Source organism: Ursus arctos, chromosome X (genome assembly GCF_023065955.2).
Source record: "Ursus arctos isolate Adak ecotype North America chromosome X, UrsArc2.0, whole genome shotgun sequence".
Lineage (NCBI taxonomy): Eukaryota > Metazoa > Chordata > Mammalia > Carnivora > Ursidae > Ursus > Ursus arctos.
Window position 1 is genome coordinate 32306273 of NC_079873.1, and position 25115 is coordinate 32331387.

Here is a 25115-nt window from a genome sequence, read left to right on the forward strand (position 1 = left end):
ATTGATAGAAATTATGGTCTGGGCACCAAGAATTTTAAAAACTCTCTAGGTGACTTTTATATGTAGCAAATATTTGAAAACCCCGGTCTCAGACAACCATCAAACATCATCTGTTTTTTTTTTTTTAACATCATCTGTTTTGCAAGAGAAACTCTAAAGTGGTTCTTTCATGCTACAATATACAATGTGCTTAGATAGTTAACAGCACTGGTTTCCAAATCTTGACCCCTACACTGATGCCCTGCCACGGGAAGTTTTCGTCAGAAGTGGCCAAATAAAAAACATAAAGACAATATAGTGAATTTCATAACCTAAATTAATTCAATTTCAAGGATCATTCTCTGAGATTAGGTCATTCACACCTCTTTTCGTGTTAAAATGCCCTTTCTTCTATTAAATGAAGATATTAACATATTGTATGTGTATAATTGCTTGTTGTTTTATGCCCCTAATTTGCTAAACAAAAAGTTGGCAACCTTATGATCTCCCTGTGTTTTTGGAAATTGTGCTGATCCATGAAATCTGAAAATCTGGGAACTATGGGTATGAGAAATCTATGAAAATTTGAAAAAAAAATCTGAGTCTAGAAGATACTGTTACAGGGATATGGTTTTCAGTGTTTGATTCTCTAATCCCTGGGGGCAAGGAGCTTTTTTAGTGGTTCTTGAATTCTATAAGCACCAACAGTTTTCTAGAGATTGAGGTAAATAATATATCTCAGATTTGTAAGAGGGACTCGTTTTCCAAATATATGATGATTAAAATACAAATTTATGAAGACCTTACTGAATGTATATTAGCTTTAGTTTTTATGCATTTAAAAAATTTTAAATCTTTTTATTCAAGCATAATTAACATACAGTGTTACTATATTACTTTCAGGTGTACAATATAATGGTTCAACAATTCTATTTCTCAGTGCTCACCAAGATAAGTGTACTCTTATCCCCTTTATCTATTTCACCCATACATCCACCAACCTTCCCCTTCTGGCAGCCACCAGTTTGTTTTCTATATTTAAGAGTCTTTTATTGTTTGTCTCTTTCTTCTTTGTTCATTTGTTTTGTTTCTTAAATTCCACATAAGAGTGAAATCATATGGTATTTGTCTTTCTCTGACTGACTTATTTCACTTAGCATCATACTCTCTAGCTCCATCCATGTTGTTGCAAAAGGCAAGATTTCATTCCTTCTATGGCTGAGTAATATTCCATGGGGTGTGTGTGTGTGTGTGTGTGTGTGTGTGTGTGTGTATCACATCTTCTTTAGCCATTCATGTATTGGTGGACACTTGGGCTGCTTCCATAATTTGGCTATTATAAATAATGCTGCAGTAAACATAAGGGTGCATATATCTTTTTGAATTAATGTTTTTACTTTCTATGGATGAGTACCCAATAATAGAATTACTGGATCATATAGTAATTCTATTTTTAACTTTTTGAGGAACATCCATACTCTTTTCCACAGTAGTTGCACCAATTTGCAATCTTATGAACAGTGCATGAGTGTCCTATTTTTTCTATATCCTTGCCAGCACTTGTTATTTCTCATGTTTTTGTTTTTGATTTTAGCCATTTGGACAGGTGTAAAATGAGACCTCATTATGGTTTTGATTTGCATTTCCCTGATGATGAGTGATATTGAGCATCTTTTCATGTGTCTGTTGGCCATCTGGATGTCTTCTTTAGAAAAATGTCTATTCAGGTCCTCGGCCCATTTTTTAATTGGATTATTTGGGTTTTTTGGTGTTGAGTTGCAATTTCTTTTGACACGGTAATAATATCTACTACTTTTTGCTCTCTTACTATGAATAAGGCATCATACTATACACTTTAAATAGGTAATCTCATTAATCCTCACAACTCAATAGGATAGATATTATTATTATTATTGTTTTAGAGATAAAGAAACTAAGCCACAGAGGAATTAAATAACATTTCCAAGGTCACACAGCTAGTAAGTTACAGAACCAGAATAAGAACCCCAACTGGATACTTTATAATCATGACTATATTTACTCTAACTATTATCATGAGAGGCTTTCCAAATTTTGTTGTCATTAAAAAAAAATTCTTTAAAACTGAAATGGTTAGAAGCCTCTGTTGTAGAGGTTTTCCTTTAAATAGTAAGAAACCAAGATTTTAAACCAAAGGCCATCCTTGCTAGTTGTATAAGGCTGAAGCTTTAGCTGAGGAACCACCATCACTCTGATGCATGGGAAACAATTAAAATCCGGATCCCAAGCTTTCCTTCCAGATATTTTCATGTGCAAAGTTGAGGCAATGTGTTGTAACGGAAAGAACATGGACTTTTTTTACATTTTTATTAAGTTCAATTAGTGTTCAGTGATTCATCAGTTGTGTATAGCACCCAGGGCTCTTCACATCATGTGCCCTCCTTAATACCCATCACCTGGTTACCCCATCCCCTTACGCCCGTCCCTTCTGCAACCCTCAGTTTGTTTCCCCGGAGTCCAGAGTCTCTCATGGTTTGTCTCCCTCTCTGATTTCTTCCCATTCTGTTTTCCCTCCCTAGGAACAACAAATGTTGGCAAAGATGCGGAGAAAGGGGAACCCTCTTATACTGTTCGTAGATTGATTTATTTATTAGAGAGAGAGAAACAAGTGGGGAAAAGGGCAGAGGGAGAAAATCTTTAAGCAGACTCCCTGTGGAGCACAGAGCCTGATGCAGGGCTCGATCTCAGGACCCTGAGATCATGACCTGAGTGGAAACCAAGAGTCAGACACTCAACCGACTGAACCACCTAGGGGCCCCAAGAACATGGACTTTTGACTTAAATTGACTTTGGTTTGAATATGAGCATCTCCAACTTAATTAGCTGTGTGATCTGGGGCAAGTTACTTAACCTCTTTGTGTCTCACGTCCTCCAGTCATAAAATGAGAATAATAATATCCATCTTTCTGTGTGTTGTTTGAATTCATAGCCATGATTTGGTTTGTCTTGCTTTTTTGGTGGATTTTTGTGTTTATGATGTTGAACACTTTCTGTCTTTTTCAGGGATGCTGATAGCTGTGCAGGGTGCAGGGACAAGGGCTGAATGCCTTCTCAGGCTCGGCCCCTACAGGAGTTTATTGTGGGTTGTGTCATTCAAGTTCACAGAGAAGCAGATTCCAAAATGGAATTAGACATGCAAGAGATTTAAGGGGGAAACAACTGTGAAGGATGAAGGAAGGAGGAAGCAGGAGTAGGCAGGGAAAGCCTTCAGACCACAATGCAGGTCTGACCCCAGTGAAGGGAGAAGAGGGAGGAAGGAGTAGGGTAAAAAGAACCTGAGACTATAGCACAGCTCTGAGAAAGTCTCAGCCAGGCCAATGGGGAACCTCAGTGCAAAGACTGCCCATTGGAGCAGTCCCATGTCAGGCAGACTAGCTCAGCTCTGGTGCCCTCACTGGGCTCAGCCATTGGCTGGGGATAGCGTGGGGGGCAGTGTGGCCTTAGTGGAAACACTACAGTGTATCCCAAAAGTGCAGCAGCTGGGACTCCTCCCAGAAAGTTCTCTCTCGTGCGTCAGTCTGTGTGTACACCTTCATGCCTGCCACATGAGTACTTTCAGTTTTACACTGAAAATGTATATATGTCTGTGGGATGATGTCAAAGAAAATGAGCCACATGCCAGGTCATTAATGTTTCTCTGTTTACCTTGTTTTTGGTCTTGTCCCTTTTAACTTTTATCAACAGTCCCTTATCAATTATAATTCATCATCATAACTTGCTGGGCCCACAATTGATTTCTTATCTCTGTAAAAAATAGTAAAATCAGTGGTCACTGGATGAGATCAGTGGAACAACATCTGGCTTCTATAATGACTACATGTTTAATATTGCTTTTTTTAGACTTTATTTATTTATTTGAGAGAGAGAGAGTGTGAGAGAGGAGCATGAGTCGGGGGGAGGGGCAGAGGGAGAGGACGAAGCAGACTTCTGCTGAGCAGGGAATCTGAGGTGGGGCTGGATCCCAGGACCCTGGGATCATGACCTGAGCAGAAGGCAGACACTTAACAGATAGAGCCACCCAGGCGCCCTAATATTAGCTTCTAAATCTGTCAGGTTGATAGGTAGCTGTAACTTAGTAAAAATTCTAATTTATTAGCATTTCTTATTCCTGTTTAAGATCATGTTTAAAGAAGGAATTATTAAGCATGATTAACTTAGATTATCTTTTCTTGTTTCCTGCAGTGTGTTGTCTAGCATGACAGATGCAGTGCTGGCTCGAGTGTATAAACAATCAGATCTAGATATCCTGGCTAAAGAAGCATCCATCCCAATCATCAATGGGCTGTCAGATTTGTACCATCCTATCCAGATCCTGGCTGATTACCTCACGCTCCAGGTTGGCTTATTTCTTTGCCTTACACAAGAGCAAAATAAATAAATTACTCCCAACTAGTTCTAAATAGAACCATTTAAGTCATGATATTGGTGCTTTGTTTTCAAATATCATCTTGGCAAAGAATTATAGCATATGTGTGAATACTAGATCTCCAAGGGAGACAGGGCATTGTTAAAAACAGATCATCAGATCCTTCTGTTCTCATCTCAATTCCCAACCTCTTTTAGCCCCCCCCCATCCCCTCTTCTCTCACTCACTTTGCTTTTTGGTGACATATTTAACATAATAGATGAATAGAGAATGCTGGAGCATACAGAATGGAAAAGCTTTATGTAATCCTACATACAGCCAACTCTGTGGCTTGTAAGTGAAGACTGGTAGAGTATACTTTGAATATTCAAAATGGTCAACTACCACGTCACTTTTTGAGAAGGAAGCCGTTTTCTATCATTTTAATAAACTGATCGTTTGAGACTGGAGTTAAGAACATGTAGAATTTATAGAACTGAGGCAAATTTAGCTGTGTCTCCTTAAATTAGAAACTCGAATAATTTGGAAAATATTCATCTCATTTGGCTTGCCACAGCCAATCTACATGGTCTTGCCACGGGGAATCCTGACAACCATGGTTTCTGTGTGGATAGACTGTTCTGGGAAGATAGGGAAAACTGGATAGGTCCATATCCCCCCTTATTTGAATAAGCCACGCACATATGAATGTGAAGTTAAATTCAAAATGAAATGGAACTCTTTGGTGATGAGGATAAGATTCATGCAGAGAAGATGTTACAGCAATGTTAGATACCAAGTGGCTGCTTGCAGGTGTGGCTTTACATATATGCCAGGTAATTTAATGCTTCCCCCTGGGCATTGTCATTACTAGATTACAAATTCGTTGAAGGACAATAAAATGTCCTATTCATCATATTGTCCCCTGCAGGACCTGGTACAATGCCTTCATATAGAAGATATTCAAAGCAGGAGCTGAATGAATAAATAGCAGCTTATTAAGAACATGGCATCTAAATGAGATGGCCGTGGATTTAAATCCTAGGTTCGCCATGTAATAGTTCTGTGATCTTGAAGTTGCTTAGCGTTTCTCTTTTTAAAATATTATTTTTATGAATACATAAAATCGGTGAAACCTACAGACATTTCAAGAAAAATAAAACAAGCACCTCTGCGCCCATTAGTTTTGTCAAATCTTATTTTAGGATTTTTTTGTTTTTAAATAAAATATTATAAACAGAGTTGAAGCTTACTGTGTAACTCTCCCTGATTCCATTTCCTTTCACCCCACAAAGAAATTATTATCCTGATGTTTGTGTTTATAATTCCCAGGCATGTGTTTATACTTTAACTACACATGTCTATATCTGTAAACAATCAAGATTAATGGGCATGTTTTTTAACTTTATATAAATGAGAACACAGACACCATGTTCCACTGTTACAGATGTATTGTGTTTCCCCATTCTAATACCAAAGAATGCAAGCTCCATAAAGGTAGTGATTTTTTTTTGTCTCCTTTCTTCATTGTTCCATCTCCAGGGCCAAGAAAAGCCTCTGGACATTGATGGCACTCAATTTGTTGAATGAGTGAATGAAGGAATGAATGAACAAATATAACAAAGATTCAGATTTGAAATGCATGAAATCATGAGTCTCTGTATGAGTTCATATGATGTCATCTTTAAGATATTAAGTCATTTTGCTATTTGTTGTGATTGTATATTCATGTTATTGAATTGCTCTGTATAATGCAAAAAAACCCCTAGTAGTTTATTCATTCCAACAAAGCTTTAGAAATGAGGCGAAGACTGACTGTTTCTTTATTTTGGCCCTAATAAGTGTTTCACATAGGTGGATTTCCTCCTGGATGTAATCTCCTCCTCCCTTGCCTCTTAGGAACACTACGGCTCTCTGAAAGGTCTTACCCTCAGCTGGATTGGGGATGGGAACAACATTCTGCATTCCATCATGATGAGTGCTGCAAAATTCGGGATGCACCTTCAGGCAGCTACTCCAAAGGTAGGGGAACTTTCTGCCTTGAGACTAAGCCCCTCTTAAATCATCCCAGATGCAACTACCCCGTGAAAACAAACCTCTCTTCCGTTCAAGGAAAGCACAGGTGAGGCCCAAATTGTAGGCTATGTTACCAGCCTTACTATTACAGCCATGTGGCCTCTTGAGTGCCCATTTCCCTCAAGTGCCCATTTCGCTCAAGTACCCACTTCCCATCTTGGCTGATGCCTTTCATCCGTGAGTCTTTCTTAAAAGTCTCTCTGAATTGTCCCTCTGACTGCCCTGAAACCAGCCATTATGATGACTGGCATCCTCGTGCGCTGCTACCACAAATGCTGAAGAAAACAATGAAATCCAGACAGCATAGAAGTCCCAAGGCATGGAGAGAATGTTGTCATTTTTCTAATACTGCAATTTACTAGAAAAATGTCAATATAATGTGAAGGTCACAGTGATGGCAACTACACCAGCTTAATATTTCAAAGTCAACTCCAGGGGCCCTGCAGCTTTTTAAATCTGAGTCCCACGTGGCTGTGAAAATGCCCCCCATATACTTCCTGCTCTGCTGCTAATCTCACTCAGAATGTACAGGAGGCATGACTTCTTTCATAGGTCCATAGTAACACTTTTGATATGTAAGAAGCTGGTAATATTTGCTGCCTCTGAGAAGGGGAACCAGGAGGTTCAAGGACAGAGATAGGAGGGAGAATTTATTTTCATGGTATATCCTTTTATGTGGTTTGAATCTCTTAATATGTTAATGTTTTACCTACATAGTAACATAAATCCGTAAATAAACACACCTAAATAAAAAAGTATAGATGCCCCTAAGAGAAGCCCTGTGTTAAGATGCGCCCCAGCCTCATACTAAATGACTAGGCCTTTTAGAGGACAAAAATTAACCCTCCAAGAGACTCACACAAACCAGTCCTGAAGGATCCCCACAGAACATTTTAAATACCGCATCACTACTGAGTATTTTCCCCATTATGTTTCTAATTGGCTACTAATATCCAATCAGGAGTTTCTGAAGGGAAAACTCCCCTAAACAGAGACCATCTGGGAAACAAAGTGAAGAGAATTGGCCCTCTCATTACGAGACGACTATTCACAATTACCGTGCACTAGTGTGTTTCTGACCAGGCAGGTGTTTGCCGTTATCTCAGTACTGAGCGTGAGGGTTCACTCTGATAAACTAAGACATCCAGAGGTAAATATGTCAGGACTAAAAATTACTCCCTGCTTCTGCTTCTTGAGTTTGAGATGTTTATTTGCCGATCACCAGGAACATGAATTACACAATGTGGATTAATGGCTGAATTTCTCTAATAAGAATTCCCCAAATCCCCAAGGCTTTCGTGCGCTCTTCACCCCTCCCTGCACCAGTGTTTTGGGCTGGGTTCCCCACAAGGGATGTGATGAGGATTTGTGTACAGGTGATTTATTAAAGAAGTACTCCGGAGGAAGACCTGTAGGAGAATAGGAAAAGGACAGAGAAAGGAAAGAATCTAAGCAAGAGGGCCATTTATAGTGACCAATCATCCCGGTTTGCCTAAGACTGAGGAATTTCCAGGGACATCGGACAATCGGTGCTAAAACTGGGAGAGTCCCAGGCAAACTGGCATGATTTGGTCACTCTAGTGCCATGTCAGTCACCATCCTACAGAAGGAAGCTTCAGTCTGACCCCACAGGTGAGCTCAGGAGTGTAACTTATGCCCCAGAGTTGTCTCAATCTGAGGCAAGGAAGATGGGCTTTCTTTTCTTTTCTTTTTTTTTTTTTAAAGCTTTTGTTTATTTATTTTAAAGAGAGAGAGAGAGAGCAAGAGTGAGGGGAGGGGCAGAGAGAAAATCCCGAGCGGGCTCTGCACTGAGCGCCAAGCCCAAGCCCGTCTCGGGGCTCAATCCCAGGACCCCGAGATCATGACCTGAGCCAAAATCAAGAGTCAGATGCTTAGTCAGCTGATCCACCCAGGCACCCCGGAAGGTGGGCTTTTATCCTTTGAACCAGTCGTTGGTCAAGGGCAGCAAGGGGAGAAAGGGTAGTAAATCCCCTGGCACTTTTGGCAGGAAAAGCAGCTGGGTAGCCAGAGGGCTGTCTTCTGAGGAAGAGCTGCAAGTGCTGTTAAAAGCCCATGGAAATGGAGAGAGGGAGCGAAAGCTGCAAAAAGAAATCCTAGGATGGCATCTGGGTAGAGCACCGGCATTGTCCGCTGCATCCTGCCAAAGAAAAAGAAAGCAAAACGCTTTTCCCTAGTGCTTTTGCAGAACCAGTTTGAGTCAATGCGCCCTGCTGCCTTAGTTTGCAAGGGCTTCCATGACAAAGTACCACAAACTGGGTGGCTTCAAACAACAGAAATTTATTGTTTACAGTTCTGGAGACTAGAAGTCCAAAATCAAGATGGTGGCAGGGCCACGCTCTCTCTGAAGCCTCTAGGAAAGGATCTTCATCTCTCCCTGCAGCCCCAGGATTCCTGGGCTTGCAGCTGTGTCCCTCCAGTCTCTGCTTCCATGTTCTTGCCTTTATGCCTGGGTTTCTCTGTACAAATGCCCCTCTTCACAGGAGGACATCAGTCATGTTAAATGTAGGCCCACCCTAATCCAGTATGACCTAATCTTAACTCATTACGTGTGTGAAGACCCTGGTAAATACGGTTACATTCTGAGGTTCTGGCTGAGAATGAATTTTTGGAGGATATTATTCTACCTAATACACTTGCCATAGAAGAAACGGTGGGCACGGATGATAGCATGAATTAGAAGTCACCCTATTATAGTAAACTATGGGGACTCAGAGCGAGAACTCTTAACAGCAGATAATTCTCTTTCATTCAGCATAAATGGAAATGAAGGGTCAGATCCGACATGGGCTTAAGGCAGTTCTTCTTCACTTTCGGGAAGGGTTAGCACACTGGCACTACAAATCTAGTTTGAAGAAAGGCTTTTTATTAATGCAAACTATGATTGCATTTAGTTTTCATGGTGAAAACATATATTAACAATAACTGTTCCCTGATAGAAGGTGTTTCTGGACAGGCTTTATTCTGTTCGAAAAATATAGGATTTAAAAATTTTATGGTGTGTCAGAGATGTTTTATTAACACCGAAGGGAGAAATTTGAATCTTACAAAGTAATTTCAGTATTGTTCTTATGCAGAAACTTATTTAAATGACAGAGAGCGCTAAAACTTTGTTAAATCTTGGTGGGAGTAAGAGTTTTAAAAAGTCTTTGGGAAAAAAAAAGTCTTTGGGAAAGTGTGATAGTGCAGAAGTTGTTCAGTTAATTTATAAGTAGGCCTATTTCCTTTCAAGATAAAGCCAGGAGATTTATTGTAAATTTAAGAAGCCCTGAAGTTTCCAAGGCCATAATTAATCTATTTCCCCATTCTTCAACTGAGAATAACTTACATGTTCAAGAAAACATAATTTTGTCCTTGATTGTAAAATTGCTCCATAAACTATTGATGGTAATGATTTTAACATTGTTCTAAGTGAATATTTAGACTGAACTGGGTTTGTTAATCACCTTCTTCCTCTGGTTTTAAGATTTATGTAAAAGCCAATGAGTGATTTAGTATTGGAAGCTGAGCTGTGAGTAAAGAATTCCTCTTTGTATTCTCAGTCATGGCCCAGTGCATGCAAGGTTGGGTGATTTTCTAATTTCCAAACCTCTCTGTTGGTTCTCTAAGTACTTATTGATTCCTTCTGTAAGAATGATTATATGTAGGGAGTATAAAACCTGCTCTCTAGAGGGAAGGCTAAATTTTCAGGGCAGGAGGCAAACAGGGTAATGGCCAAGTCTCTTCATTTATGTTTACCAGTATGAATGGTCACAACATTAGTTACTAAATAAGCAAAGCTTTATCAATTACCCTCTCTGAATCCCAATAAAAAAGCTCCAGAACTTATGGCTATTTGAGGGTGGTAAAGCTGCTAAAATGTCTGCAGCCATCATCAGCAGCATCATGTGTAGTTTCTTTCAAGAATTTTTTAATGAGAAGCAACTACGGTAGACACGTGCAAATAGATGCGGTTTCAAATGAACGAACCTGAACATGCCTTTTGCAGGTTGAGATTCCTGGGAGTAGACTCTGAGACAGAGTTTGGTGTGCAGGATGTTTATTAGGGCATGCGCTTGAGAGCAACACCTGTGGAAGGGAAGGGAAGGAAGCAGGAGCGGGCAGAGGAAGAAGCCGAGCCGCAATGCAGGCCCAACAACAGCCTCGTCTGACCTTACAGACTTCTAGATCTGAGATGGCCATTTAGAGCTGTTCCAAGTTGGGAGGAGGGAGTCAAGTTTCCATTCCCTCCTGTCAGTCATTGAATGTAGGTCGCCCCAGAAGGGTATGTGACCTTGGATGAGTCAGCTCTCTGCAGCTGAGGCAGTGCCCAAAGAGGGCTGGCGGCTGAAAGCCATCCTCTGGCAGCAGGCCCAGCAGCTGGGGAAATAAGTCCTTTATTCATGAAGGGGGGATCTGAGTGGCATATCACAGTGTGCACCATAATGCTCCACTGAGAATTTATAAAAACCAACTTATAATAAATGCTAAGAATTCAGGAAAATGAGAAGGATGGAGAAAGGTGAGAATAATTGCGGTGTTTGGACTGACAATATCTCCATATGGAAGGTCCAGAGGTGAGGCTGGGCTAGAGGTTTGACAAAAGAAGAGCTGACATGTTCCAACAAAGACACCCAGGAGGGGACAGGGGGAGGTGTTCAAAGGTGAAAGGCTGAGATGGCAGAAAAGGGCAAGACATGTACTGGGATAACAATAAGATTGGCTTTCCTGAAGCAAGATGTTGAGAAGAATTAAAAGAGACAGAAACAGGGAATGTGGGGAGGGGAGCCTTGATACTCTTAATCAGCTTCGACTTAAGGAACAAGTGGTAAACATTGCAGGCTTCAGAGAAAACAATCCTTGCTGCTGTGTACGGAACAGATTGGAGGGTGAGGATGGAGGCAGTGGGGCTACCTGGGGGATCTGGAATAGCTCGGGGGGGGCGCTTTAGTGCCCCCATAACGTCCCCTCACCTAGAGTTGAGACTAGGCCCAGCAAGCGAGGCTCCTCGGGTGAGCCATTTGTACTCGCAAAGACTGACAGTCCTGCTTAAACTCTGTGGCCCAGGCACCTCTCTTGCTTCACCCAAGCCCCGACCCTGCTCTTGCCAAACCATCCCAAACAAATATATTTGAGCCAAACCGGCATACATGTGGTGTAAAATGCCACTTCAAAGCACGTGCCCTGCACTCAGAAGTCTTGCACATGGCCTGTGAGTATTTAGCTGGGGTGCTTAGGGAAGGTTCTTTTGAGGAGGAGACATTTGAGCTGAGACCTGAAAGCGTTATCCACATGAAATAAGTGGAGATAAGCATTCCAGACAAAAAAGCATTAAAAAAAAAAAACCCACACAGCTTGTGGAAAGATGAAGACAAAATGGCATCAGCTTGTAGAATTATGTATATAATCCTCTATGCTACTAGAGGAACGAGAAGAGGCGCTACCAAGAGCTGGAAAGCACCACGCCCTGTTTATCTTGATAATTAAGGAGCTCAAGGATAATAAGAGAAAGATGGGGCAGCTGGTTACCTTGTTAAATTCCCCAAAGCACCATGAAGGTTTGGAATTCTCGATGTAAACATCGTATTCCACTGAAGGCGGCTGAGCTACAACTTGAAGGAGCAAAGGGAAGGACAGGGAGAATACTGCTGAGAGGGAAATAATGCATATATGACAGCCTCATACAAAACAATTGCCTAATTAACAGTTGAATTCTTCCCCCTGCAGGGTTATGAGCCAGATCCCAGTGTGACCAAGTTGGCAGAGCAGTATGCCAAGGAGGTATGCTCCTTATATGTAAACTTAGAATGGCCTTTCTCTGTCCCATGAAGTTGTTTAACTGGCATGCTTGTGTATGCTAGAACGGCACCAAGCTGTCGCTGACAAATGATCCCTTGGAAGCGGCTCGTGGAGGCAATGTATTAATTACAGACACGTGGATAAGCATGGGACAAGAAGAGGAGAAGAAAAAGCGGCTCCAGGCTTTCCAAGGTTACCAGGTTACAATGAAGGTACAAATTGATGCTCTCTGAAGGTTCATTAATTCCATTCATAAAGGGCTGAACCATCTAATCACTCGTTCACTTTAGGGACAGCAGACTGTCCTTTCCTTCCCTATAAAGGACTTGCTGACTGCATCCTCCGGGGATTTCTCTCTTCCTGAAGCTTAGCTATGTCCTTTGGAAAGACACTTTGGTACTGGATGCAGGAATTTGCAAGCCGGGCAGAAGAGAGAAGCAAGCTTCTCCCTCTCACAGCAATGGAGGCATGCAGGCATCGGAATGCCTAGCTCCGTATGTGTCTAGAGACACTGTTACTTCTGTTGCATGTGGTTTCTTCTGATTTCTCCTCTAAGAAAAGCTGCATAATTGTGTTCTTCAGGCTAGTCCTTGCCTCTGGTCGTTAAGGACTCTCGAGTCCAGTTTAGCTTTGCTTACTGTTTCCAGGGCATTCCCAGGAGAATCCTATCTACTCTGACGCCTTTCATTAAGATCTGAAGCAATGCTTCTCAGTGTTGAACATGCCTCAGGATTGCCTGGAGCTGTTAATACACAGCTGGCAGGACCCCACTCCCCTGGGGTTCTGAATTAGTAGGTCAGAGGTGGGACCCGAGAAGTGGCATTTGTACCAAGTTCCCAGATGATGCAAAGCTCATGCTCCAGGGCGACACTTTGAGAACTGCTGTTCTGCAGGAATACTCTACCAGGCAAGTGTACCTTGGGATTTTGTCAGCAGAGAAGCTAGTCTGTTTGGGTGGAGAAAGGGATTGAGCAAACACAATAGATATTTCATTGATAAAGCAATATATAAATACAAGTTCCTTATTTATCCATGTCAATAGAATGAAGTTTAGAAAATAAAAAAATGAAAGTGTCTTTCCTTCATCCCTTCAACAGTGACTATTCCCAGAGGGAGCCACTGTTCAACAATTTGACGTGTCTCTTTGCAGACCTTTTCTGTGTATTTATAGATGCCTTCACATACACACACAATTATTGACTTCTCATAAATGGCATATTAGACATACTGTTCTGATTTACTTTTCCCACTTAACAAAACTTAGATTTTCTTGTCCATTTATTTAGATATTTTTCAGTCTTTTAAATGGTTGCATAAAATTCCAAAGTCTGGGTGGACTATGATTTATGTTGATAAATTAGGCTATTTCCAATGATCCCAATTACAAACAATGCCACAGTGAATATCCTTATACATATTTCTTTGTGCAAGTATTATTGGAAAATAGATCCCTGGAAAAAGAATTTCTGGGTAAAGTGGTATATACTTTTAAAGATAGATAAATGCTGCTAAATAGCCATCCAAAAAGAATTGATAATTCATACTCTCTCCACACTCTTTCCATTCTTAGTTGTTATTTACACTTTTAATTTTTAAAATCCGTATCTCATGTTTTTTAAATTTTGCATTTCCTTGAGTACTAATGAAGCTAAATATCTTTTCATGTTTACTGGCCATTTCCATGTGATTTTCTATAAAATGCTATCATATCCTTAGCCCATTTTCTATTTTTTGGCTATTATTGGTTATAGGAATTATTTATACATTATGGCTAATCCCTCGTCATATATGTGGCAAATACGTTTGTGGAGAAATTCTAAATTCCTTGTGGTTTACCTTGTACTTGCCTTGACAAACCTGAGGCCTTTTTGTGGTGCTTGGACTATAGGCTTGAAGAACATTCATCTTACTGATGTATGACTGACTCAAATGTTATTCCTTTCCCATGTTACTTTGCCATTATTTTAAAAATTCAGAAGGTTCTGAACCTTGAACGAGTATGGGAAGTAAAACAAAATTTTAGTACAAAGGCAGTAATTTTGAGGTAAGAAATTATGAGGGAATGCAGTTCTGAATCTGTAAGTGAACAATGGAAATGGATGGAAAAATGTACCTTTCAGAACTTAATGGCTGGAGAAAATTAAAGTGTTAGGACTTTTGCATTAAGAAGGAAACCTCTGGTGCATAGTGCCCATAATCCTGTTTAATGCACTCCTATCTCAGCATGCTCTCTTTCAAAAGTGTTTTAATTAGTGATGAAGTATGCTTCAACCACTAAAAACCGTAACTTGGAGATAAGCTCAAAATATAACATAATCCCATAAAAGCAACTTTTAAAATATATTGGGGCATAATGGGTGACTTTTGCTGTCAGCCTCATATTGTACCGATAGAGCTCTTTATTGAAATGTCCACAATCCCTCTAGACGAGAACCAGAAAACTGAGTTAGTGGTTTAATTTGGAGTAATGATCTCCCAAATCCAAAAAAATGACCATAAAATTCCATAAGTTGAAAGTTTCCCTTTGGCGCTTTGAATTTAAACCGCTGCTCTGCCTCGTTGTCTCTCCCTTTGCATTTGGTCTCTGACTCCGCACCATAGGAGAAGAAAGGGATAAAGAAGGGGGGTAATCAGAAGGGGGAATGAAGCATGAGAGACTGTGGACTCTGCGAAACAAATTGAGGGCTTCAGAGGGGAGGGGGTGGGGGAATGGGATAGGCTGGTGATGGGTAGTAAGGAGGGCACGTATTGCATGGTGCACTGAGTGTTACATGCAACTAATGAATCATGGAACTTTACATCAAAAACTAGGGATGTACTGTATGGTGTCTAACATAATACAATAAAAATGTATAAAAAAATAAAATAAATAAATAAATATTGAAGAAGAGAAATGTGATAGCCACATATACTAGTCAAAACACAGTCTCATCCCATCTCTTCTTTAGACTGCTAAAGTTGCTGCCTCTGACTGGACATTTTTACACTGCTTGCCCAGAAAGCCCGAAGAAGTGGATGATGAAGTGTTTTATTCTCCACGATCACTAGTATTCCCAGAGGCTGAAAACAGGAAGTGGACAATCATGGTAAGCAAGAAATGGGGAATGGAAGCTAAGAAGGGGTTCTCTGTGTGGCTCTAACTTGGTCATTCATGGCTTTTGGTAAATAATAAGCAACCCAGATTATCCACCTACATGACATGCTCATATGGCATCTATTTTTTCCCCAGAAAGTCTGTAATAGATTATTATTGCTTCTTAGGATTTATATTGTACTTTTAATGGTGTAAAATTGATCTCCTTCCAAATATATCTATTTTATTTTATTATTATTTTTAAGACAGAGCGAGAGCGAGCGGGGGGAGGGGCAGAGGGAGGGGGAGAGAGAAAATCACAAGCTTGCCCCATGCCTAGCACAGAGTCCCACATGGGGCTCAATCTCATGACCCTGAGATCATGACCTGAGCTGAAATCAAGAGTTGGGTACTCAACTGAGTGAGCCACCCAGGTGCCCCCAAATATATCTATTTTAATAAAAATTCTAACTGCTCTTGATTAGCCTGAACACCAACCACCATTGCCTGCCAACCGTTATATTGTATAATTCTCATTTTACAATCCCCTTGTTAATGTTTATAGAGGCCCCTAATTCAGTGCCTGGCACAAAATGAGTATTCAAAGAAATCTTATTTCCCCTCTCTTCTCTTTCTTCATTTCATGACTTACCTAGATCATTGTTTTGGTTCTCTACTTGACTTTGGCCCTATAGATATATCTGTTTAAGATACTGAACATTTCTGGAACTGCAACAAAACTAATCTTAAAAAATACCGGTCCCCTTAACATAAGTTTTATCTTCATCATTGCTATTCTAGGAAATATTAACCTCACATCTGTGTGTTACAATATTTCAAACATCATCTTCTTCTCTGGAAAACTAATATTCAAGTGCCATAATTTAGTACCACTGTTTTTTAGTTTTTAGTGATTTAACTGATCTCAATTATTGTACCAGCTGGGGTCTTACTGGCAAACAGGGTCCACTCTGGGTAAGATAAAACGATAATATAGGAATTTATTAAAAGACATTAAGCAGTACCCAGAATCTCCAGGGAAAAAAGGTGCAGCAAATCATTCTTGGATACCACATATTCAGAAACAACATAGGCAGGAAAATCGCCCAGCAACACTGTGGTTTTTTAGTAGCCAAACACCACTGACACAGCTACCCAAAGCCTGGTACCTAAGGCCCCTGAAACTAAATGCCAGATACTCTATTATCGCTGCCCCAGCTGAACCAGATACCCCCACCTGCATATAGACCAGAAGATCTAATCTCCCAGAGGATGGCTTCCACTGCATACTGTTCACTTATAGCTCTTAAGACTTGAGTAGATATAGTTGAGTGGCAAGTCTGCCCCTTAGCTTCTGGGAAATGTAGTTTATAGCTTTCAACTTCTGGAGTACAAAAAACAAGAGGGAAAAGACTCTGGTAATTTTTTTTTTTATCTAATAGGAATACATTTTATCTAAATGGGAATAGATAGGGTTATTGTGAGCATTAAAATAATACACGTAGAGCATTTAATATGGTATCTAATACACTGTAAATGTTATTATAATTATTATCACTGACATCATCTTCATTGTTGACCTAATACAGTGACCAGCAGGGGTTCAAGCTCCACTATGGCTGCTTGAAAGCCAATCATGATTCCCTTTCCAATGGAAAGTTATATGTCAGGCCTAATTTGTCATATCTAATAAGAGGGAAGATTTTTTTTTTTTTTACTGTGCCTTCCCGCTTGCCACCTCTGTCACTAGCTTTGACCAAAATGGCAACTCCCACGTTATCCAGACCAGCGCTTCTAAAGCTTTAATGTCTATTTGAATCACCTAAGGATCTTGTTAAAGTGCAGCTACAGATTCAGTAGGCCCGAGATGGAGCCCGAGATCCAGCATTTCTAACAAGCACCTAGGGAATGCAGATGTTGCTGTCCTGCAGACCACATTTTGAGTAGCAAACATCTAGACGGCAAAAGAGAAAATGTGAGCTCTCCAACCACGTACCTCAGGAAGAGACATGGCAAAAAATTTTCCTCAAGCTCTATTCTTTCTCAGAAGATGATTGAAGTTACAAAGATAAATCAACCTAAATCTGTTAAAATATGACCTTTGTAGAAATTCAGTGGGGGAAAATTTAAAGAAATGTTGCTAAAATATCATTTAGGGAGATGCTCTGCACTTCTGAATTCTTGAAGAGCTTATTAAACAACATCTTTAAATTGAATTTACTTTAAAAAATTAAATACATCATGTATTCACATTGTTGATATGCTTACAAGGATAAATATATATATATATATATATATATATATATATACATATGCATATACATAGATAGATAGATACACACACACATACATACAAAAGGGAAATTTTATGCCCACCTATTTTCCATCTGTCTAAGCCCTACCACCATCTCTCCATACCCCACCTTCCTGAAGTGTCCACTATTATTAGGGGAAAATATATTTTAAAGCAAACAAGAGGCATAGCCATGTTAAAATGAAGGTAGAGTATCTAATATAGAAAGGATACTTGCCTGGGAGTGAGGAGACTTGCACCCTAACTGCGTTCTTTATATGCTACATACTTTATATACTTTATATAGTCTTTAATGCTAGTCAGCTGTGCCATCTTGGATAAGTATTACCTCTCTGGGTCCTGGTTTCCTCACAAATAAGATAAATAGATCAATCTATATAGATGGCAAATAATTTTTAACCATAGGTCCTCAATCTCACCAACAAGCTACTTGAAGTTCCATGTTCAGAAGGTTCTAAGCCTGCCTGTGGTCTCAGAAGGTGGCATAACTGACTAGTGATACCTGACATGGATTCTGGAAGAAAGGTGGTGACACACATGCTACACTCTTCAAGTCACTGAGCTAGACGATTGGAGGTCCCATTGAATGAAGTTCATGTCGGCAATCATATACTATGCATCTACTGGGTGCCAGTCCTTCTGCCAGGCATTGGAGATTAAAAAAAAAACAACAAATAGTATGCAGTCCCCACTCAGCATGTACAATTCATCTTCAAGAGAGATGAGACCCTAGAAATTGTGTAGTCTAAATTCTTATTTTACATGCAGAGAAATGATTCTTAAATAGTTTACTTAGAATGGCATTTAGGCTCAACACTACTGAGATAGATTTCTCTGGGATGTTCTCAAGGCACAACACTTGTTTTCCTCTAGAACTTCCCTATCCAATGCAATAGCTACTAGGCACATGTGGCTATTTCTATTTAAATTTAAACTAATTAAAATATAATACAATGTATGAGTGAATTCCTCAGACATACTGAGCACATTTTAAGTGCTCAATAGCCACACTTGGCTGGTGCCTACATTATTTGTATTTGACAGCGCATAGAACATTTTGATAATTGCAGAATGTTCTACTGGACAGGACTACTGTCTAGAGAATGATTTCCACACATAATTTCATTTAAAATCAGGATAAAAGAAAAAAGGAAAAATACCATCTAGCCTCAAGTTCTAACATCCATAATGACTGATGGCAAGTATATAACTAAATAGGGTGAGGCTCGTTCTAAAAGCATATAATATTTGAAAAGCAAATGCATACACTTTCAGTACTTAGAGGAGCTTTGCAAGGCCTCCATGTTGGGTGAATTCTAGCTGTGCTGTTCAGAACATTCTAGTATTCACATCATTCTCTCCATAGTGCACAGGCTTTTGGATCCCTTTGTTTTGTTTTCTTTTGTTTTTTAAATATACCCTCTCCTCCCCACAAAGGTTGCTTTTGTATTTTTCAATGATTAGTAAGGCTGTAGGACTCATAAAATGTCAGGTACCTTTCTTTCTCTGCAAAAGAGCTGATACTTCAAAGCACTGCTATCAGGATGATCCTTAGATATACGAGACCGCTGCAAATCTAATTCACAGTATTTTAGTCCTTTATTTCTCTCCAACTTAGGGGTGCCAGACCAAATCCAGGACACCCAGTTAAATTGGAATTTTAGATAAACAACAAATAATTTTTTAGTATAGCTATGTCCCATGCAATATTTGGAACATACTTATAGTTTTAAAAAATGTTGCTTTCTGGGGCACCTGGTTGGCTCAGTCGTTGAGTGTCTGCCTTTGGCCCAGGGCGTGATCCCAGGGTCCTGGGATCAAGCCCCGCATTGGGCTCCCTGCTCCACTGGGAGCCTGCTTTTTCCTCTCCCACTCCCCCTGCTTGTGTTCCCTCTCTCACTGGCTATGTCTCTCTCTGTCAAATAAATAAATAAATAAAATCTTTAAAAAAATGTTGCTTTCTGAAATGCCAATTTAACTGTCTGTATGTAATTGTTTGTTTATTTAACCAAATCTGGCAAATCTACTCCAAATTGACTTTCTAAGATTTAACATTTGAAAATAAATTTGACACATGCAATGACAATTAACAATAAAACAAAACCTGAGATGTGATCCTAGAAACCCATAAACAAGCTTAAAATATTCTACCTGGAAGATGTTCTTATCCCAGAGTTTGGCCTTCCTAGTTTCTTCTTGTCATTCAGATCTCAAATGCCATTCCTTTAACAAGGCCTTCCCTCACCACCCACTCTTAAGAGGATCTCCAGCCTCCTTTATCCCATTATTTTATTTTATTTTATTTATTTTATTTTATTTTATTTAAAGGTTTTTTATTTATTCATTTGACAGAGAGAGAGCATGAGCAGGGGGGAAGGTCAGAGAGGGAGAAGCAGACTCCCTGCTGAGCAGGGTACCCAACGTAGGGCTCGATCCCAGAACCCCAGGATCATGACCTGAGCCAAAAGCAGATGCCCAATCAACTGAGCCACCCAGGTGCCCCTCCACTTTTTATTTTGTTTTCTAATAGCATTTATTACTCCTTAATATTTTCTTGCTTGTTGCCTGTCCCCCTACTATAATGAAAACTCCTTTATAAGAGCATCGACCTTGTCTATAATGTTTTTCATTATACCTGGAATGGTGCCTGACACCCTAAATATGGGCTCAAAACATTTTTGGGGCCTAAGGGCGATCTAGGGTATTGGTTCTAGAACACAGACTTTGGAAATCAAGTTAAAGTTCTGGCTCTCTGTGTGATCTTGAGCAAGCATAAGTCCAGTGTACTCATATGATAGTGGAGATAAAAATAGGAACAACTTCATGAGTTTATGAGGATTAAATGAGGTAAGAGTCATCTGAGCATAGTGGATAAGGTCTTAGGGATAGGCAGATGCAGATCCATCGCCTACCACTACCATTCAGGAAAATACCTATACCTTCCTCCTCTGGATTTTCTCTGTCTTACACTTCACACAAGTAGGGAAGGATATTAAGTGGTATGATGCATATAAAGCACTCAGTACAGGGCCCAACACATGGTAACGGTTCAATAAATACATTCAATGAATCCTATGAAATATAAGACCTGCATTTCTGATGAAGGGTAGGGACACATGTACACTATGGTCAAAAGGAAACAGTAAGTACCTATAAGGCAGTAAAACTACCTCCTAGGGGGAAGTCAGAGAAACCTAAGTCCCAACCCAGTTGTGTACTATCTGTTGTTTCCAGGATTTTCCTATCTATAAATGATAATAACATAAGTTACCTTAGATGCTTATTGCATGAAATGAGATAATACATAGACATTTCTAACTTACCTAGCAGCACCTAGCACAGTGCCTGGCAAATATTTCTTAAGTGACCAACACATGATAAGGCAGTTAGTCTGGTACATAGTAAACATTCAGTAAGCATTTGTCATGGTTGTTTCTGATATTATTACTACTGTCATTGTGGAAGTTGGGGAGAGTAAAAGTGCAAATTACCATTTGTGGGTGACAGCCTAATGGGAAGCTATACTCTTGGTTATAAATATTCCATCATGAGGACCCAGATTCAGATAGACATTATTTGTTAGCCCAAATGATTTACTTCTTTTTTTTAAGATTTTTAAAATTTTTTTATTTTTATTTATTCGACAGAGATAGAGACAGTCAGCGAGAGAGGGAACACAAGCAGGGGGAGTGGGAGAGGAAGAAGCAGGCTCATAGCGGAGGAGCCTGATGTGGGGCTCGATCCCATAACGCCGGGATCACTCCCTGAGCCGAAGGCAGACGCTTAACCGCTGTGCCACCCAGGCGCCCCTACTTTTCTTAATCTACATCTGATTGATTTTAAACTTCTCTAGGTTACAAGTGACCAAACCACAGCATAAACATCAGGATGAGAGGGATTATATTTCTCTAAAACCAGCCAATACCTAGGTTTCACTTATGACTGGGAAATCCAATCATGGCTACCACCATGGTATCTCATTTCAACTCTCTCACCTGCTAGTCCTGGAATGAGGCCTAAGTAAGCACGGTGTTTCTGCATTTATTTGGGTCAGGCTGATCCTTCCTGACCTTCCTCTATCCAAATAAAAATAAATATTAATTCAAACTGTCCCCTTATCATTTCCTTGGGAAAACACATTTTAACCACAGGCCTTCAAAGCGGCAATCCAGTTCCTCTTCCTTAGGTCCCTAAGCAAACTCTTGCTAATGTTTACCCATTTCTTTCTTTCTCTTTCTTTGTTGTGCCATCCCAGGCTGTCATGGTGTCCCTGCTGACAGATTATTCACCTCAGCTTCAGAAACCAAAGTTTTGATGCAGTGATGTTTGTCAAGAGAGAAACAACGTTCTTCAGTAACTGAATGAGTCAATTTATGGAGGAAGGAGAAGAGAATCTAAGAAATAAATCCTGATACGTAGTATAGGTGAATGATATGATACTGCTTTGCCATTGTGAAACCTTCCTGAAGGCCTTAATTTAAGTGCTACATGTACTACAATATATGGCTTGACTTGGTTTAAACTCTCTAATGCACAATTTCTGAGTTACACTTGGGTATCATATTAATAGTCATATACATTTGCTTCAACTAAACATAAAATACTGCGTTCATAACACATAATGTCTAAGCCATTAAATGTAATCTATGTTTATTACCTTAATAAATTATCACCCATGCTAATTTATAAGTAAACATATACCAGGCAGTCAGCTGCTGGTAGATCTGTGAGCTGTGTTCATATCCCCCAGGACCAACAAGGAAGCCAAATGATCCATCTTGCTGATGTAGTACAGTTTTCAGGCAAATGAGGCGGACAGACATTCACTTATGGAGGCAAATTATGAAATTCTCAGAAAACAGCTATAACCATGCCCAAACTTGAGTTTTTTTCCAGTCATATGTGGGAAAGGATTTTTCAAGAGCACACATCTCTTCTCCGTAATGAACACTTGATGTCAAAAGCCTGAAGAAGCCTTTGTGAACAAGTGGTAAAACCATGGAAACCTAGCTGGGAACATAAGCTCCATGGCAGAGTGGTATTTTCGTAGGTTCAAATTCTCTAGCAGGACTGATTTAATTTTTTCATGTTTGTGCTTATCATGCATCTACTCACACCACACGCTGGATGTGTCTATAAATCCACTGCTTGCCCCATTTTAGTCCATTCTTTTCTCTATAATTTTTGTTCAGGATAATAAAAATTTGCATCACTGGATTATTATAATGTAATTAAAGCTACATGCTTTTGTGGGTGACCAAAATTTGTATTGTTGAATTATTATGATACAAATTAAACATTTTAGTTAAAATATTAAATAACATAAGTGGAACTTTAAGAAAATAATGTATTTTGCAGAGGACAAAAAAGTAACCATCCTTACATTCCACCTCTACTATTAGAAGAATGTTTCCAGGCTGGTTGACAGATATTCTTTAGCAGATAACTATGACTTCAATGAGTAAGAGATGAATTACAAACTAGATTTGCAACGAACGTGCAATAAAACATATTTTTAGGGGGAAAAGGGGCTGATAATGTTACAAGAGAAAAATCAATTTTTCTAGTAAATATCAAAGTTGACTTTCTTGTCTATGGTAATTTCTTGAGACCACTTAAGAAAGAAAGAGTAGAGTTTAACAGACTATCTTCTTTCAGTAGAGAGTACAGAATGACTTAACCAGAAGGTGCCATGTAGACTGCGGAGGCTCTCCCTCAAACTACCTACGTACAAAGGACATAATCCTGAGTATCCTTCCACTTTCTAAATGGTTGCACATGGCACGGCACTTAAAAACTACAAAAAACAGAACACAATTAAAAACATATCTCTTTACAGGTTACTCTCTGAACCAAATGGAAGATATAATCTTCTTCACTCAATCAGAAAGAACATCTAATCATTTTCTTGTCATAATGTAGTCACTTTACCTCAAAAAAGCCCCAAAGTTTTCTTTTTTTGTATACATACAAGTTAATATCTTTCTCAACCCCAAACTAGAGGAATTGATTTGCTTTCTTAACTCTTCATCTTAAGAAGACATTATTTATAATATTAGGAATAAAGAAAAAGGGGAAGGAAGATTTAGCTTTAATTTTTCCAGAGCTATTTTTAATCCCCTTTTCTTTTCATGCTTTCTTCCCTCATCACCTTTCCTATGTATCTAATGCATCAACAAAGATTAACAAAAACTCCAGCAATGACCCTTGGGTCTCAGGTATACATAATAGATCCTATCCGCTTTCTTCTAGGCTTTCTTCACCGCAATATTGGAAGTAAAACATCAAGTAATTACGCTGCAATGATTTCAGTGTTCGAGAAGAATCAACAGGGTTTTTTTCTCCAATTATAAGTTTCTAGGAACTTTAGGAAAGTAATTCATTGTCAGATATTTCTAATGGATATTGCATTAATGATTTGACTATAGTAGAATTCTCAGGCATATCTGCACAGATTAGCATGGCAACGCCACATTAGACCTCCTACACAAGCAAGTGACCCTAGAACCTCAGTTAAAATGGCAGGGACCCCTTGGCCCAACGCCAAAGTTTCAAGGCAAATCTCATGTGATAAAAATGAACAAAGAATACATACAGAGAAGGTATATCTAGAATATATTTTGGGGGGGGGGTGCCTTTCTGTTTTAGAAGCTCTCACCAACTCTAGATTATGGAGATGGTTGAGGTACATCTTCAGACATGGCACCACTCAGCAGTTTTGTAGGATTGATGCCTTTTTACAGATATAAAAGGTCATATCAAGGAATGGAAAACCAGTTCAGTCACAATGATCAGACTTCTAGAACTGGGAACACCATATACTGATGTGAAAGTTGTGCTTTGTGCAAAGGTCTCAGATGAAAAGGTGTGAGTAATGCTGAAACCTGGTTTGCACATCAGTTACGGAGTCTTGTGCTTCCTTACAGGCCTTATAGCCAGGAGGAAGGAGTGACTTTTTTGTAAGCTGTCCACCCAGGGGGGGACACTTTTCAGCATTTCATAAGCCTGAAGAGGTGTTTTATTTTAAGTCACACAAGGGGCCAGTATCTGGTAGGGGTGGTCTTACCATCAACTATTTACATTAAGAATTTTATTTCAGTACCAACTTGTACTTGATTGAAATAAGACACGTAGGGACACTTCAGTGTCTTGCCTCAGGTTCTGCCACAGTTTCATAAAGACTTCACAACGCAAGTGAAAGTGTCTGTTTATCTTTGTGTGGCAAATGCATGACACAGATCATTGAAGCAGGACTTTGAAATCAACTCTGCAACTCTTTAATCTTTTGAAGAAATTCATCCCTTGTCCAGAAAATTTAATATCAATTAATGGTAAAAGAATCTTCATCAATAATGAAACTGAAAAGAAGAGGGAATGAAAGGTAATGGATCACAAAGGTAGACTTAGGGAACTCAGTGACTTACTAAAATGTAAGAATTTGTATCATAGGAGTCCCAGAAGATGAAGAGAGAGAAAAAGGGGCAAAAGGTTTA

At 39.5% G+C, this 25115-nt stretch overlaps 1 protein-coding gene across 1 annotated transcript in view; it reads left to right on the top strand.

Moving 5' to 3' along the window:
• The window catches only part of OTC (ornithine transcarbamylase), a 60478-nt gene extending 37593 nt beyond the window's left edge, over nt 1-22885 (top strand). Inside the window, exons 5-10 of the mRNA XM_026513297.4 lie at nt 4201-4354; nt 6263-6385; nt 12164-12217; nt 12298-12447; nt 15184-15321; nt 21878-22885. Of these exons, the coding sequence (XP_026369082.1) occupies nt 4201-4354; nt 6263-6385; nt 12164-12217; nt 12298-12447; nt 15184-15321; nt 21878-21937 (679 nt within the window). The 3' untranslated portion in view covers nt 21938-22885. The remainder of the gene's footprint in view (nt 1-4200; nt 4355-6262; nt 6386-12163; nt 12218-12297; nt 12448-15183; nt 15322-21877) is intronic.
• The last annotated feature ends 2230 nt before the right edge of the window (nt 22886-25115 follow it).